At 30.3% G+C, this 16,636-nt stretch overlaps 1 protein-coding gene across 9 annotated transcripts in view; it reads right to left on the reverse strand.

The window, feature by feature from the left end:
- Positions 1-16,636, reverse strand: part of FAM172A (family with sequence similarity 172 member A) — a 567,690-nt gene that overhangs the window by 400,322 nt on the left and 150,732 nt on the right. For 8 of the 9 annotated variants that reach the window (XM_051993687.1, XM_051993679.1, XM_051993700.1 and 5 more), the window contains 2 exons: positions 12,899-12,964; positions 6,580-6,771 (listed from right to left, as the gene is read on the reverse strand). In XM_051993687.1, coding sequence (XP_051849647.1) covers positions 6,580-6,771; positions 12,899-12,964 — 258 coding nt within the window. The remainder of the gene's footprint in view (positions 1-6,579; positions 6,772-12,898; positions 12,965-16,636) is intronic. The other variant, XM_051993707.1, reaches the window with a different exon arrangement.

Consider the following 16,636-nt stretch of genomic DNA (forward strand, 5'->3'; position numbering starts at 1 on the left):
CACTGGTGTACAATAATAGCAATACTTTATATTTATGTTAAATACAGAAAATATCCTTTCAATTGGAATTTATAATTGAAATATATTTTTTAAAATCATATCTATGCAATCTAAAAAGACATACAAAAAAGCAACTGCATAACTTCTTTGGAATGCTACTATAATTTTGTGTTAAAAATTTACTTTCTGTGACAATGACATTCTTCAAAATGCTACATTATTTATTTTGATACATTATAAAAACATAAGCTATTGCCCAAACAAAGACTATTAATTTAGCCTAAGATTCTAAGAGTCTTAGTCTTCTATTAATAAAATAGTTATTTTTATGATTTGGTATATCTGATTTTTTAAATTATTCCCTATTAATTTTAAGAAAACTATATCCTTTTCTTCTTTATAATCTTCCTCAAATAAAAATATTCTGTTATGTAAATCAAATGCTCAAAAAATACTAGAAATGACTGCATTTTTAAGGACTATATAAAATTTAAACAAAAGCATAAAGGCTTAAAAAAAAAAAAAAAAAGGAAAAGAAAAGCAAGAGTGTAAATGCAAACCTGACCTATTCTCTAATCTTTTCTTTATAAACCTAGGCTGCCCAAGAATCTTCAACTAATTATTCCATTTTATTGATGGCATTTTTTCCCTAGGGAAGTTATTTAAAAAGTTTAACCCCTGAGCAAGTCATGGCTTCTCCTGCCTTTGAAAGTGTCAAGTGCATTGATTATAACTGCAGGAAGTGTTACCTTCTACCCAGAGAAATCTCACCCTGCACAATCTTAAACACTGTCTCTCTTCCAAAACAGCTTTGATTCAGCAATTCAGACCGCTTCAGCTGATATTAAAGGAAGCAACACCACAGAAAAGGGATCAGCAGTTAAAATGAAATACAAAGAAGAAAAACCCAGATCTTGGATATAGTAGCACAAAGCTCAAGAGTAAAGCAGATTTGAAAAAGACATCAGAGTGACTAAAAAAAGAACAACATGACAGAAATTAAACAAGATTTTTTTTTTTGTTCACTGTCTATGCATTTAAACTCATCTCAACCCCCATTGAAATTCTGATCATACTATGCAAACCCCAAGGCTTTTGACATACTTTCAAAAATCCACACCCCACTCTTGCTCTTTTCTAACTCTCCAGAGTCATTTCTAGGTATCCAATAAGTTGGAGAAAATGTATAATTTGGATATGCATATAATAGAAAACTATATCTCTCTATCTATCTATCTATCTATCTATCTATGTATACCTAATATATATATGCATATATATTAACTATAGGGCAATATTTTCATTTAAAAATTATCCCAAACTACTTTCATGTTGTGCATGTCTCTCCTCTTCCCGTATTTTTAGTGAAAAGAGCTTATTCTCCTTTTAAAAATCTTATTTCAAGACATACATATAAAAGAAGCTCATATTAACATTTCTGTTGGGTTAGTGTGGGGAGAACAATTTAACACAAGGTGCTATATAAACTATTATAACCTACCATATCCCCTCCAAAATACAAGAAGATTCTAAGCATATATTTAATTAGCTCAAAACTCATTGCAAAATTCATTCAAATCAATAGCACAGAATAATGATGAATATGGGAGGCCAAGAGCTATCATAGAAAGGTTTATTCACATATATCTTAGAAATGGTACCCAAAATTCCTGATAGTAATTGGATTTTTAGAACTGCAAGTGGGTTTTTTTCCAATTCACTCATGACAGGGCCAGAAGGTAATGATACATCTGCCATGATGCAACAAGCAGACCTGTCTTCTGTCAAGAGTTGAAATCATAAAGGAATAAGCTGTCGTTAACAACCTCTCTCCAAATACAAGAGCTGTCATCTCATTGTTTTCCTTCACTGGCATAGGGGCTGGTGTGGGTTTATATACCCTGTCAATTCAGTAATATGCTAAGCTTTTAACCTTTTCTAGGATTCATGTCTTAAACAATCCTCTATGAACTCTATGATGTAATAACTCTTATTTTCTTTAATCAAAAGTTTTTATGAATTAAGATAATTTGTTTTATTTTGAATTGCTTAACTTTTTCAACTCACTATTAAAATGATTCAGTTCTAAGATTTTATAAGTACCCAATTAAAGAAGTTTTTCATTACTTTAACTTTCATAGTTCCTTAAGTGAGTTTAAATTCACTGTTCTTAAGCAGCATGTAAATCCAATTTTTAACGATACTTAAAAATTTATGTTCATAAGTTTATATAAATACAGATACCTACACATATGTAGAGATACCTATCTTTATACACACAAACATATATATATACACACAATATATACATGTGTATATATGTATCTGTGTATATACATATGTATATATAAATCTTTGATAATGGTTAAGTCAATGCTAAACTATTACTAGAAATCCCATGTAACCATTGAATAAATACTTTCTGATAGTTAACAACAACAAAAATTCACATATTTTTTAAACATTTTTTGTCATTTGAACCAGACTAAAGTTAAAGGAAGGAATTGTACAGTTTTTATGATTCCTGATTATAAAATATCTTCTATATCATATCTAATAATTTCAGCACTATGAACATGCAATTATTTAATTTTGATTTGAATTATTACTAGTTTTTTTTTCTGTGTCCTATCACTGTATTTAATAATAGCAATGAAAATGTCCCATACAGAAAAAGTATTTCTATTTTCTTTCTGAGGATTCATATTTGCCCCATAGAATTCTATTGATGAGTTAAATTCATCATTCATAATGATGAGTTAGAATTCCATATGATAAGTTCAATTCTAATTTCTTCATTATTTAGATCAAAATGATCTTTTATTTACTCTAGGAAAAGACTTTGGATATAGATTTAGACTTACGAGGTAGATACCAAAAAGAATACATTAACCTAGAATACTGATAAATATCATACCTTATTCCTTTATGAAAACCTTTAATGACTCCAATAATATTTTTTGCAAATGTCTATTATCCTATAAACAGTTCAGTGAATTGCAAATCTACGTGAAAATTATCAATATGTGTGAAGAATGTTAAGAAGATCTAACAAATTATAAAACAAGCACATAAGCACTAATACATAAAAGTTAACCTTCATCATACAACAAAGGAATAAGAGATAAAAAGCTAAAAGGTTATAAATCAGTTTTGAAATCACTAGCATAACTAAATGGCAAGTCAATTCCCATTACAATGATCTCCAAGAGACTGTCTAAGAGTTTTTCTATAACTAAATGCTGAAATAAATAGATCATTTCCTAGGGCTTCAAATTTTATTAGAAATGATATTGAAGGGGCAGCTAGTTGGTGTAGTGGATAGAGCACCAGCCCTGAAGTAAGGAGGACCTGAGTTCAAATCTAGCCTCAGCTACTTAATACTTCCTGGCTGTGTGAACCCTGGGCAAGTCAGTTAATCCTAAGTGCCTCAGCTAAAAAAAAGAAAAAGAAAAAAAGAAATGATACTGAAATTTGCTATATTTCTTATAGTAAGATATGTTTTATAAATGGTTCCGTTTTTTTTTTTAAATCAGGAAGACATGATTAACTGGGTGATCCATCTAAAGATTTTATAAGAAACCATGGCAATTACTTATTCTTTAATATACAGGAGAAAAGAGGATTTATTTTTTTAAGGATATATTTCTTTTCTTAGAATATATTAAGATTAATAAAGGAATTTAAGGAATCAGATATAAAAATCAGTATTTAAGAATGATATTAATAAATGCTTGTGGTTATCCTTAAATATCAGAATGATTTGCTAAGAAAGGCTATGGAGCAACATGCTTGATAAAATGATGAAAATTAAACTGATGAAAAGTCTAAAATGCCTGTGGACAAAAGTCTGGATTAGATGATCTCAAAAGATCCCCAGTTTATATAATCCTCTTGGGTTATATAAACCCAATGTCATCATTTCTAAATCAAATGCCCCAACCCCCATTGTCATTTTTTGACAATGGAAACTCACAATTATGGAATTAGAATTATTAGTATATCAGGAAAGATAGACAATATTGACCAACTCCAAAGCAATACCTATTTTAGAGCAATATCTATTTAAATATGAAACTATATATACTGCTTATCATTTTTGTAAAGATATATTTGGAGAGAGAAGCCAAGATAAGTATCTATGAACTCTATTTTGTTCAGAAAAAAGTCCTTGTAAAGAACAACTTCTAATTTATAAATTGAAATTTTTTAACTCCAAGTCTGTAGGACAAATACCTAAGACAAAATAAACAGTCTCTTAAATGTTAACTAAGGGACCTCAACTTATAAATTAATGACAGTGTATATATACAGCTATTAAAAAAAAAAAAAAGATAAATGAGGTAAACAATCTACACAGTTTGTAAAAATGAACCAATACTACAAATCATTTTAATGGTTTGTTATTTTTGCCAAGATATCATATATAAGCTGCCAAGTCTTCCTGGAAATAAGATAGGAACTGTCTAAACAGTGGGCTACTATCACTCTAAGTATATCACCAGTACCATTTTGAGTAGAAAGAATAGCTCTCAACCTTCAGTGACACAAACCATCTCTTCTCTTCTATTTGGTATACTATTTAATAAGAGGAAAAGATAAGGTAAGGGGAGCATCTGTATGCCTCATTCCCCAAATACTATCCTTACAACTAGGTATATTAGAAAATTACACACCTGGGCGCTAATAATAGATCAATTACTAAAGTGAATTTAAGAATTTAATCAAAATATTTTATCTTAGAAACATGAATTTTAAAGGTTGCTAACAAAATGGCAGAACCTATGAACACAGATGTTGAGACATAATAAAAAAATATCAGAATGGCATAAAGTAATAAGGGTATTGCGTTGAAATAAATAGTGTCTATGGAAAGCATATTCAGATAATTAGTTCTCCAGAAAATGTACATTTATTATTGAATCAAATGCAGCCTTGGTGTCCTAAAGTCTCAAGTTCAAACATTGCCACTCTCTCAGCATAGCAAAACAATCCTTGAAGATTAGAAGTTACGGACAAATTACTGATTTATATCAGTGAAGGGATTTTCCACATTAGGAATTAGGAGTTTTCAAAATTAATGAAATCATCATTCAGGGTTCTTCCATTCCCAAAATATAGGTAAAAAATATTTAACTTCCTTTGCCAAATGAGGTTCCAAAATATGAATTTTTTAAAATCATATATCATAAGGAATATTTTACTTAAATGCAAAGAAAGAATCTGTCTATAATAGCATAGCATTCATTTCAAAATGTAAAAAAGCATAACAATAAAGTAAAAATTGGAACAAAAGGCTTGGCAATTGTCAATGCTGTAAAATTACCCACATATATAACTTGTAAATAAAAAGCTATTTTAAAAAAAGCATAACAATAAATCATTAGAATGAAAAACATAGTCTAATACAATTTGCATTTCTGTAAGCCCTTTCAACACTAAAAGATATTTGATCTCAAAATGCTATTTAGTTATTAGTTTTTACTAGTCAAGTCAAAAGCAAAATCATCCAACACATTTACTATATGTAATGAATAAAAAAGCTGACAAAGATATTCCATTTGCATTATGTTGGTACAAAGCTTAAAATTCTCCAAACAAAACTGTTCTTTTGAAAATGAATCTTGATCTTAACATTTAAGAGTTAATATAAAGGAGAATAAATGTTAATCATTTCTATCCAATTTTCATTATGAAAAAATAGTATTATAAACTTCTCAAGTAAGTATGACCTATAGATTCTGAAATAAATGACTACTCTTGGTCTAAGAATAAACTTTTTAAATAAGATATAATTTTATTTTATTCTATGAAAGTCTCTATTTTTGCTTATAAAAATAAACTTTGTGCTTCCCCCCAAAAAAGTTTGCAGTTCACAAAATTTATGAAGCAGCAAAATACAAGAAGACAATGATATGAACAACTGCATCACAAGATGGAACAAAAAAATCTTAAATGTAACAGAAAATATCTGAATTTTACAATAAATACCTTTCATATAAAGGTTATTTTCAAATGAATAAATAGATAAATATGTAATTTATAATGTTATTTTTTTTTATCATTCCCTAAGGATATTTTATTTGAGACTTGTCTGAAAATAAATCAAGATGCTAAAAGCATAGTTCTGTTTCTTTTTTTTAAGGGTATAAATAGTAAAATTAACTCAGCATTTTTCAATCAAGGAATAAGATTTATTTAGTTTTAAATTCTAGGAAGCAAAAGTTCAGGAAAGCTTATATTGATGTTCCTGTAAAACTTGTTTTCAGCTTTCATATATAGGAAATTTCATATAAGAAATATAAGAAAATTGAGAATGTTAAATTCTCTACTGCAGGGAGAACTTTCTAAAGAAACATTTTTAGCTCCTATTCCCTTACTTTTCTTTCTTTAATAACAAGATAACACAATGTTTCATGTAAAAAAATTAATTATAATTTGAAGATTAACATGTACTTCAAGACATGTTAAAATACTCAACACACACATTTCATGAAACTAAATAAAACTTAAAATATAATTTCTAATACATAATAAAAATAGAACTAAAAATAACAAAAAAGAAATCATTTCACTTACATCCATAGCTCTCTTAATATAAGGTATCTGTGTGCCACTGTCCAGATCTTCATTTATAATAAGCCTTCTAGCCCATTGACCTGCCCTGACAACACCACTACCATGAATTAAAATCATCAGTTTGTCTGGATTAGTCATTGCATCCTCACTCATAAAGATAAAATTCTTTGGTTCACTCTCAGTAGCATCTACCTGTAATTAAAAAAAATTAAATAGTGAGTACAAATGTTATGTTTAGGTAATACAAAAAAACTAATGGCTGCTTTTATAAACTATAAAAAGACACCCACAAATCATAGTGACATCACAGAGCTGTGAAATAGATTACAATATAAAACATTCATGTGAAATTTAAATTACATTTTTAGATTAAGAAACAAGAAAGGAATAATGAAGTTATTCAGTATGATGTTATGAAAAAGGAAAAGAGGCTCTAAATGTCCTTTATTTAAACTTACAGGAAAAATGATTCAAAAAGGAAGTATATTTATAGATGGAGAAACAAAATCTTTTTTTGCTAGAAGCATTAACTAATATCTAGTGGAACAATAGAAAGTTATTGAAAACTTTTCAAAAGTTGATTGTCATCTAATGCAACTTCTATAATATCCAGGTACACAAATTTTGTTCCCCGTTCCTATATATGTAGGAATTCATGAATCAGAATTATAAATCCACTCAATTATCTACATTTATTCATTAGTTATCTATGATATAGCTCTATAATTTTATGATATTCAATATTAGTTGATAGATCTTTTAGTCATACCATTCTCTGAAGGATAATTACTTTGCTGGAAGATAATTTTAAAAAGAAATTTCTCAGCCCTGTGAGAACTATATTATGGCACATAAATCAAACCAAAAGAAAAGACAACATGAATTTTTCCATGAAAAACTTGAGATTTTGATATGTGTTTAACATAAAAATTGACCCTACAGTGTAATGTAATAGAAAGAACAATGAATTTGGATTCAAAAGAGCTGAGTTTGAATCCTGACCCCACTCCCATCTCAAATTACTAATTATGTGATCATATCCTCACTCAGTCTCAGTTTCCTTATCTGTAAAGAGGATAGCTTATTACCTACCTCATAAGGTTTTGTGAGAAATGGGATAAAGTATTTTTGTAAATCATATATACTCTAATACATTATATATTTTAATACTCTGATACAACTAAATTCTTAGAAAAACAAAAACAAAACAATGCCAATTTGTTGGAAAGTTTCAATTTTTAAAAGTTGGTTTATGTGTGGGACAACAGGATTTTTAAACTTCTTTATTAATAACAATGGATTATAAGGTGAAAATTTCAGAAACGATTAACTGCAAAGGCCAAAAAATACTCTTGGTTCCTTAGCTTTTATTGTTATTACCAACACTACCACATAGCAATAAAAACAAAAAAGTAAAAAAAAAAAAAAAAAAAGCTTGAAAACTGAGTTATATTTCAAATTCCTTACTCAATTAATCTTATCAGTTCTCAATTATGATTTTATAGTACAGTATCTAAATATCAACTATGTTAGACTGTATTAAATATTAAAGATTTCATGCCCATCAATTGGAGAACGGCTGAATAAATTGTGGTATATAAATATTATGGAATATTATTATTCGGTAAGAAATGACCAACAGGACGATTTCAGAAAGGCCTGGAGAGACTTACACGAACTGATGCTGAGAGAAATGAGCAGGACCAGGAGATCATTATACACAGTAACAACAATACTATATGATGATCAATTCTGATGCAACTGGCCATCTTCAGCAATGAGATGAACCAAATCAGTTCCAAGGGAGCAGTAATGAACTAAACCAACTACGCCCAGCGAAAGAACTCTGGGAGATGACTAAGAACCATTACATTGAATTTACAATCCCTATATTTTTGCCTGCCTGCATTTTGGATTTCCTTCACAGGCTAATTGTACAATACTTCAGAGTCCAATTCTTTTTGTACAGCAAAATAACAGTTTGGTCATGTATACTTATTATGTATCTAATTTATATTCTAATATATTTAACATCTACTGGTCATCCTGCCATCTAGGGAAGGGGGTGGGGGGAAGGAGGGGGAAAAATTGGAACAAAAGGTTTGGCAATTGTCAATGTTGTAAAATTACCCGTACATATAACATGTAAATAAAAAGCTATGAATTTTTTTTTAAAAATTAAAGATTTCTTTTCATTGTCTCACATGGAGAAATATCAAGAATCAAAATTGTCAAATAATCTAAAAAAAGAAACTAATAGATCCAGGACTCTAACTAAGCTTTGTCACTGACTTCTGAGGAGGATTATATTTTCAATCAGATTAGTTTGATGTTCTTCTCACCAGTGGAGGCAATACTTTCCTATTTCAGAAAGCATATTAAGATGATTAATAAATGCATAACCACAAGGCAATTTGAAAGTAGAGGACTACATATGTGGGAAATATTAAAGAGGAATAATGATCACCTCATTATTAATAACTGTACAGTAGTACAGGCATGAAATTTTGCAAAATTACATCAATTTTACATGCACTGGGTATATACAACAAGCAACAACAAATGATAAAAATGGATATGACTGAAAACACAGAAAATAACAAAGAAAAAGAATAAAAACAAAGGAAAAAATAACAGATAAAATAAATTATTGCTACTGAAAAGCATATAATATACAGAGAAAGGAAGCACAAATTACAAAGTAATGAGAAAACAAATGGTGAAAATTAACATAGCTGTCAGTTTTCATTGTACATCAGTTGAGACTTTTAAATAAAACATTTCTAGCCAATCCCTTATCAAACAGGCAAAAATTGTAATATCCATAATCCTTTAATGAAAGTCAATGAGGACTCTAATTACTAAAATGAGAGAATTTATCAATAAGATTTTTGTTGCTGATCCCGACCACTATTCACTTTTTCAATTCTTTTTTTTTAATTATAACCAGTCTTTTTTTTTTTTTTTTTGGCAGGAAAGGACTTTGAATCAATTTTTGTCATACATTGATAATACTGAGTTTCTAAAAGTCCCAAGTAATAAATTTAATATGAAAAAAGTTAATTTTCTTTAAGATGCAAAAATATAATTGTGATCTTTAAAAAAAAAATGTTATACAGAAAGATTTTTGAAAGTAACCAAGTCAAAATGCACATATTCATTTTAGTTGAATAAAGGGAGAACTAGAAGGTGACAGACGATTAAAATATTTAATGAAGTTAAGACAATTAAAAGTAAATGAAAAATGATTTATGCATTATTTAAGGACAGGAAAATGATTTTTTGAACGACTGATGATAGTAGATTTATTTTCCCCCTCATTTTAATACAGCACTCTGAACCAATAAACTTGCTAAAAATTACTTATGATACACTTTAATTGAACTAACTTTAAAATATAAAGTATTCATTTCTTAACCTAATTAAATTTTGGGAAAAACCCTCACTTTTTTTTCCAAACCAATTTATCTTCAAACAATGATAATTCATTAAACAAAGCTTTCACTAAGGAATGCAAATAAAGGTCATTCTTTTGTACAGCCTCACTTTATTGGCAAATCAACTTCACATAACATTTAGTCTACCCACACAGAGTGATTTGTAGTTGTTAAATTGTTTTGAACTGTATTAATTCTGATTTTCTTATCAGAACATAATTTGATGAATGAAATATTATAGTCATGTTATTTAGCTGCCTTATTTAAGTCAATAATCCATACAAATAAAAAATGAATTGGCAATAAATTTAAAATTTCTAATATTTTTCAGCTATTTTTCACTAATTTCCATTCAGATTGACATCAAATTTCCATAAAAAAAGTTTTTTAAAATGCATTTTTAGTCTATTCATTGGTAAACAGAGTGGTTTTTAAATTTAGTATGTGATATATTATGGAGGGGGAAAAACATTTTATGCAGTACAGTCATTTTTTTTTTCCTTTGGAATTACCAAACTGTATGAAATCTCACAATGAATCACAATGGATTTAACTCCAAAGATAATATGCATATTTTTTCACATAAGCAACACTATATTTACTACATTCTTATAAACTAAGTTCAGCATCAAAACATACTAGAAAAGCATGCCAACTGGCTCAGTGGCAATACTCTACACTACCTTTCAGGAGACCGGGTTCAATATCCAGCCCTGGTCTCTTATGATCCAAGCCAGCAGGGCCTGAAAATGGAGCAAAAGTGGTGTTATTCAGTCCCTAAAATGAGGGACATTTGGCCTCACTTTACTCAGCTGTGATGTTTGGTTAATATCAAAGCAAAACTGAGAGGCTAAAAATACAACTGAGAACTTCTATTCATCTAGAAATGTGTTTATCATAATATCAGGTGAAATGCAACTCGGAAAACTATGAGTAGGAATGTAAAATCCAGAAACAAATCACCAACAATACACCAGTAAATTTTTAAGTGAAGATTATTAGGGGTATTGTTATGCCTTTTACTTTAAAATCCTGTAAGTTCTCAAAAAAATGTCATCTGAAGAATAATTAATAAATTTAATCTCTAAGTTGTTTAAATTTAATTTTAGGGAAAGGAATAACATTAAGACTCTTAGCCAATTATTCTGTTTTTCTGAGAAAAGAGCTCTAAATTTCTAACAAAAAAGGTTCAAGCAATGCCAGAGATTGTGCTATCATCAAGATGTGTGTGTGGGGTGTGTGTGTGTGTGTGTGTGTGTGTGTGTGTGTGTGTGTAAAATCTCATTTAAGCTAACAAAATCTTTACTACAGAAGCTCATCTCTAAGCTCGGAAGAAAAACAATGGATTTTTTTTAAGCCTGGAAGATTTACTAAAGTAATCAGATTTGGGTGTCATTTCTAGTTGTCCTAAACACAACAATATATGACTTAAAGATAGGAAAGACTCCAGTTTTAGGTAATATCTAAACTAAAACATACCTATTATTAATATTTTGGTTACATTTAGAGAAAAAATAATATCTAGAAAAAATAATATCTATAAATTTATATCTTATGGAGTCAATTAGATTCTCTTTTAAAACTACAAATACTCATTCTACTTTAATAATCACATATGCTACCATTATCATTTAATGCACATTGGAAATGTTTAAGAGTTTAAAGTGGTTACAATACTAATTGATGAACAGTTAAACAGTTCAATCATTATGGAGCAGTAGTAATGAATGTGAGGTTATTTAAGTAAATTATTTATCCTAGCATAAGTAAATCTGGTAATCCTAAATTATAGATATAAATAACAGCATAGCCAAAAACAATATACTTCATAATTTAAGGAAGGTAAGCCCAGAGAAATTAGGACTTGAAATCCTGATAAGTTCTCAGCAAACCTCTAACATTGAATTTATATACTCAGCTTCATCATGCAAAACTGGATATTGGAAGAGAGAGAAAAAGGGGGTAAATTGGGTGATTTTTCACAGTCCTTGAGAAAAACAGGCTGAGCTGGAGTTAAGGGAAGAGTAGAGAAGGTGGTAATATCTGGAATTACTTTTGAGGAGAAGAGCTAACCTTAGTTTTTTAAGATCAAACCCGAGAAACTCTTAAAACTGGAGGGAGGAATATGAACAAAAAGAAGGCTTGGAGAGATTAGTTGGGAAACAAATGTGTTTTATATGTACAAAGAATTTGGTTTGTATTTCAGAAAGCAATTGAGTTGTGAATGAAATTAAAGCTTATAGTTATATACATGATAAATAGCAACTAGCAAAGGGGGTAGTTCTTTGAGCTTTTGGGGCCCTACAAAGAATAAAACCAAGTTTATCTAAGTTCCATAATATACCATCAAATTTAGGGGCAAAAAGGCAGCAATTATTATGATATTTTCACATTCTTCAATTTAAAAGAATCTATGACAAGACCTCCATTGTAATGTCTGGACTAGCTCCCTGGGAGCCTCAGGATCAGTCAGAATCAGGATTACTCAGGAGGAAAAGTGAAGGAGGCAGGCAAGTTGCCATGTGGCTTGCCAAAGATGTATCCTCGATTCTGGAGTCTGGAGTCTCCAGCTTCTCTCCTCTTTGTCCTGCAGTCAAGTGACTCTGACTTCTCTCCCCCAGTCCTCCAAATCTTTCCCTACAATTATCTTACCACCAAAACATTCAGCAAGCACCAATGGTGCTATGGTACTATTTTTCCCAAAGATACAATGTAACATGTTAGAAGGCATCTTTAAAAAAACTATTCTGAAATAAGTGTCATGAATGTGATAAAATCTTAAAATCCATTGTAGGAAATTAAGATTTTTAAAAGTTTTTTTTTTCTTAAATAAAAGTTACATCTGGAAATATAAACAGGAATAACTTAAAATGATAACTTACTGGAAGTGAGACTTTTTTCAAATTGCAATCCTTTTCCAAGAGCTCATACACATATTTAGTAATGATCTGGGAGGAAAAAAGTTAAAAACATATTAAAACCTGATGCATTCTTATCTATTAACAAAATTCATGTAATCAGCTAATTAATAAAGATATGTATTATGAATATACATAAATAGTTTTGTTTTATCCTTAACATCTAAGAACTAGCACATCACTATGGAGATTCAATCTCAAAAATCAAGAATACTTTTTTCTGGAGGTGGAGAAAAGATATCGGAGACAACATACGTTTCTCTTTGACCTTCTACAGCCCTCAGAATAATTAGCAAATCCAGCCTCTAAATTAGCTCTGGACCGGCAGAACCCACAAATATTTAGAGTGCAACAAATTGTCAACAGAAGATAATTTAGAAGATTGCCAGAAAAGGTCTGTTTCAATCACTAAAGGGATGGAAGCAGCCTGCACAAACAACTGAAAACAAACAAGCACAAACAGTGCAGAGTCCCGAGGCAGTGCAGACTCTGCCTGGGAAAAAAATGTACAGGGAGGAGCTACAGCACAATTGTTGGCTACTCTGCCCTGGCTGCAAGCCAGTAGATCAGCAGAGAAGTTAGAAAACATCTAACACAAGTACAAAAGTCAATAGTGAACACCAAAATACCATAATCTCAAAGGACCTGGCCACGCCCACCCAGCACCAGAAGTGAGTCAGCACTGAACCAGTCCAGCTACAGCCACTTATAGAGGAAGTCATCACTTGTAAAGCAAGCTTGGAAAACCTCCCCCTGCCCTAAAAGCAGACCTTAACTTTTTTTGAAAAATGAGTAAAAAAGTAAGGAGAACTCTGATGACAGACAGCTTATTTGGTGAAAGAGAAAAACAGATGTCAAACCCTGAGGAGACTAAAGGCAGATTATCTCCAGATGAAACCCAATAGTGTGATATAAACTGGTCCCCATCACACAGGGCTCTCTTAGAAGAAATTAAAAAGGATCTTAAAGAGAGCTAGAAGAAAAATGGGAAAAGGAAAAGAAAACTTTGCAAGAGGATTTGAAAAGGCACATAGCTTATTAAAAGATAGATTTGATAAAATAGAAAAAGAAAACAACTCCCAGAAAAACAGAATTTGTGAAATAGAAAAAGAAAATAATTCCTTAAAAAACAGAATTTGTGAAATGGAAAAAAAATTCCATAGAACAAAACAACTCATTTAAAAATTCAACTGGACAATTATAAAAAAAAAAAAAAAGTAAATGAAAATAATTTACTAAAATTCAGAACTGAACAAATGTAAATGAATGACTCAATGAGACAACAACCAGTCAGGCAAAACCAAAAAATGAAAAAAATACAAACAAATGTAAAATATCTAATTGGGAAACAACTGATCTGGAAAATAGATTTAGGAGAGACAATCTAAGGATTATTGGACTCCCTGAAATCCATGATGGAAAAAAGAGCCTAGACACAATTTCTGCAGGAAGTCATCAGAGAGAACTGCCCAGAAGTCAAAGAATCAGAAAATAAAATGATCATTGAAATAATTCACCAAACACCTTCTGAAAAAGACCCTAAAATTAAAACGCCAAGGAATATTATGGCTAAATTTCAGAACTATTGGACCAAGGAAAATATATTTCAAGCAGCCAGAAAGAAATAATTCAAATACCAAGGAGCCACAATAAGGATTACTCAGGACCTAGCAGCTTCCAATTTAAAGGATTTAAGGACCAGGAATCTGATATATTGAAAGGGGAAGGGAGTTGGAATGCAGGCAAGAATAAATTACGCTGCTAAACTGAGCATTTTCTTTCAAGGAAGAAGATGGACATTCAATGAAACTGGTGAATTGCATTTATTTTTGATGAAAAGATCAACGCTAAACAAAAAATTTCACTTCCAAATACAGTACTCAAGAGAAGCATAAAAAGGTAAAAAAAAAAAAAAAAAAAAAACCTCTTGAGAATTATTTCTGTTAGGGGTATACATAGAGAATACATGTATAATCTGATTTAACGGTTATAAAAAAGAATCTAAGGTAGAAAGGACATTGTAATAGAAAAAAAAGGGGGGAAAGTGGAGACAAAATGAGGGAAAGAAAACCTATTACGATTGAGGGAAAGAGAGGAAGGTGATGAATATTATAGCTTACTCTCATCAGATTTGACTCAAAAAAAAAAAAAAAAAAAGAATATTAGATATATTTGGTTTCACCGAGAAACTTCTCTTACCTTATAGGAAACTGGGAGGGGAAAGGCAAAAAGGGAAGGGGTGGGTTAAATAGAAAGGCAAACAGAAATAGTAGGGAAAAGGTATAAAAATGGGAAAGGTATAGAAAATGAAGGAGGTTCTCTAAAGGAGGAGGACTGCTTGAGGCAAGTAGTACTCATAAGTAAAATACTGGGGAGGAGGAAAAGGGGAAAAGGAAAGAGAAAAATATAATTTGGGGTTAATAAGATGGCAGGAAATACAGAATTAGTATTTTAAGTGTAAATGTGAATGGGATAAACGCTACCATAACGAGGAAGCGATTAGCAGATGGATTAAAAGCCAGAATCCTAAAATATGTTGTTTACAAGAAACACACCTGAAGCAGGGAGATACATACAGAGTAAAGGTAAAAGGTTGGAGCAGAATCTACTATGCTTCAGGTGAAGTCAAAAAAGCAAAGGTAGCCATCCTGATCTCAGATCAAGCAAAAGCAAAAATTGATCTATTCAAAAGAGATAAGAATGGAAACTCTATCTTGCTAAAGGGTACCTTAGATAATGAAGCAATATCAATATTAAATATATATGCACCAAGTGGTGTAGCATCTAAATTCCTAAAGGAGAAGTTAAGAGAGTTGCAAAAGAAAATAGACCACAAAACTATAATACTGGGAGATCTCAACCTTGCTCTCTCAGAACTAGATAAATCAAATCACAAAATAAGAAAGAATATAAAGAGGTAAACAGAATACTAGAAAAGCTAGATATTACAGATCTTTAAAGAAAATTGAATGGAGACAGTAGTACACTTTCTTTTCAGCAGCTCATGGAACCTATATAAAAACTGACCATATATTAGGGCAAAAAGACCGCAAAATTAAATGCTGAAATGCTGAAATAGTAAATGCATTTTTTTTCAGATCACAATGCATTAAAAATTACATTCAATAAAAGGCTAGGGAAAAATAGACTAAAAAGTAATTAAAAACTAACTAATCTCATCCTAAAGAATGAATGGGTGAAATAGCAAATCATAGACATAATCAATAATTTTATCGAGGAGAAGGACAACAATGAGATAATGTATCAAAATTTGTGGGATGCAGCTAAAGAGGTAATAAGGGGAAGTTTTATATCTCTAGATGCTTAATTGCATAAAATAGAGAAAGAGAAGATCAATGAATTGGCCTTGGAAATAAAAAAGCTAGAAAAATAATTTAAAAACCCCCAATCAAATACCAGACTTGAGATTCTAAAAATAAAAGGAGAAATCAATAAAATTGAAACTAAAAAAACAACTGAATAAATAAAAATGAGTTGGTTTTATAAAAAAACAAATTAGATAAACCTTTTTTTTAATTTTTATTTAATAATTACTTTATATTGACAGAATCCATGCCAGGGTAATTTTTTTTACAACATTATCCCTTGCATTCGTTTCTGTTCTGATTTTTCCCCTCCCCCCTTCCATCCCCTCCCCTAAATGGGAGGCAGTCCTATATATGTTAGATATGTTGCAGTATT

This window comes from Antechinus flavipes, chromosome 1, assembly GCF_016432865.1.
Source record: "Antechinus flavipes isolate AdamAnt ecotype Samford, QLD, Australia chromosome 1, AdamAnt_v2, whole genome shotgun sequence".
Taxonomy (NCBI): Eukaryota; Metazoa; Chordata; class Mammalia; order Dasyuromorphia; family Dasyuridae; genus Antechinus; species Antechinus flavipes.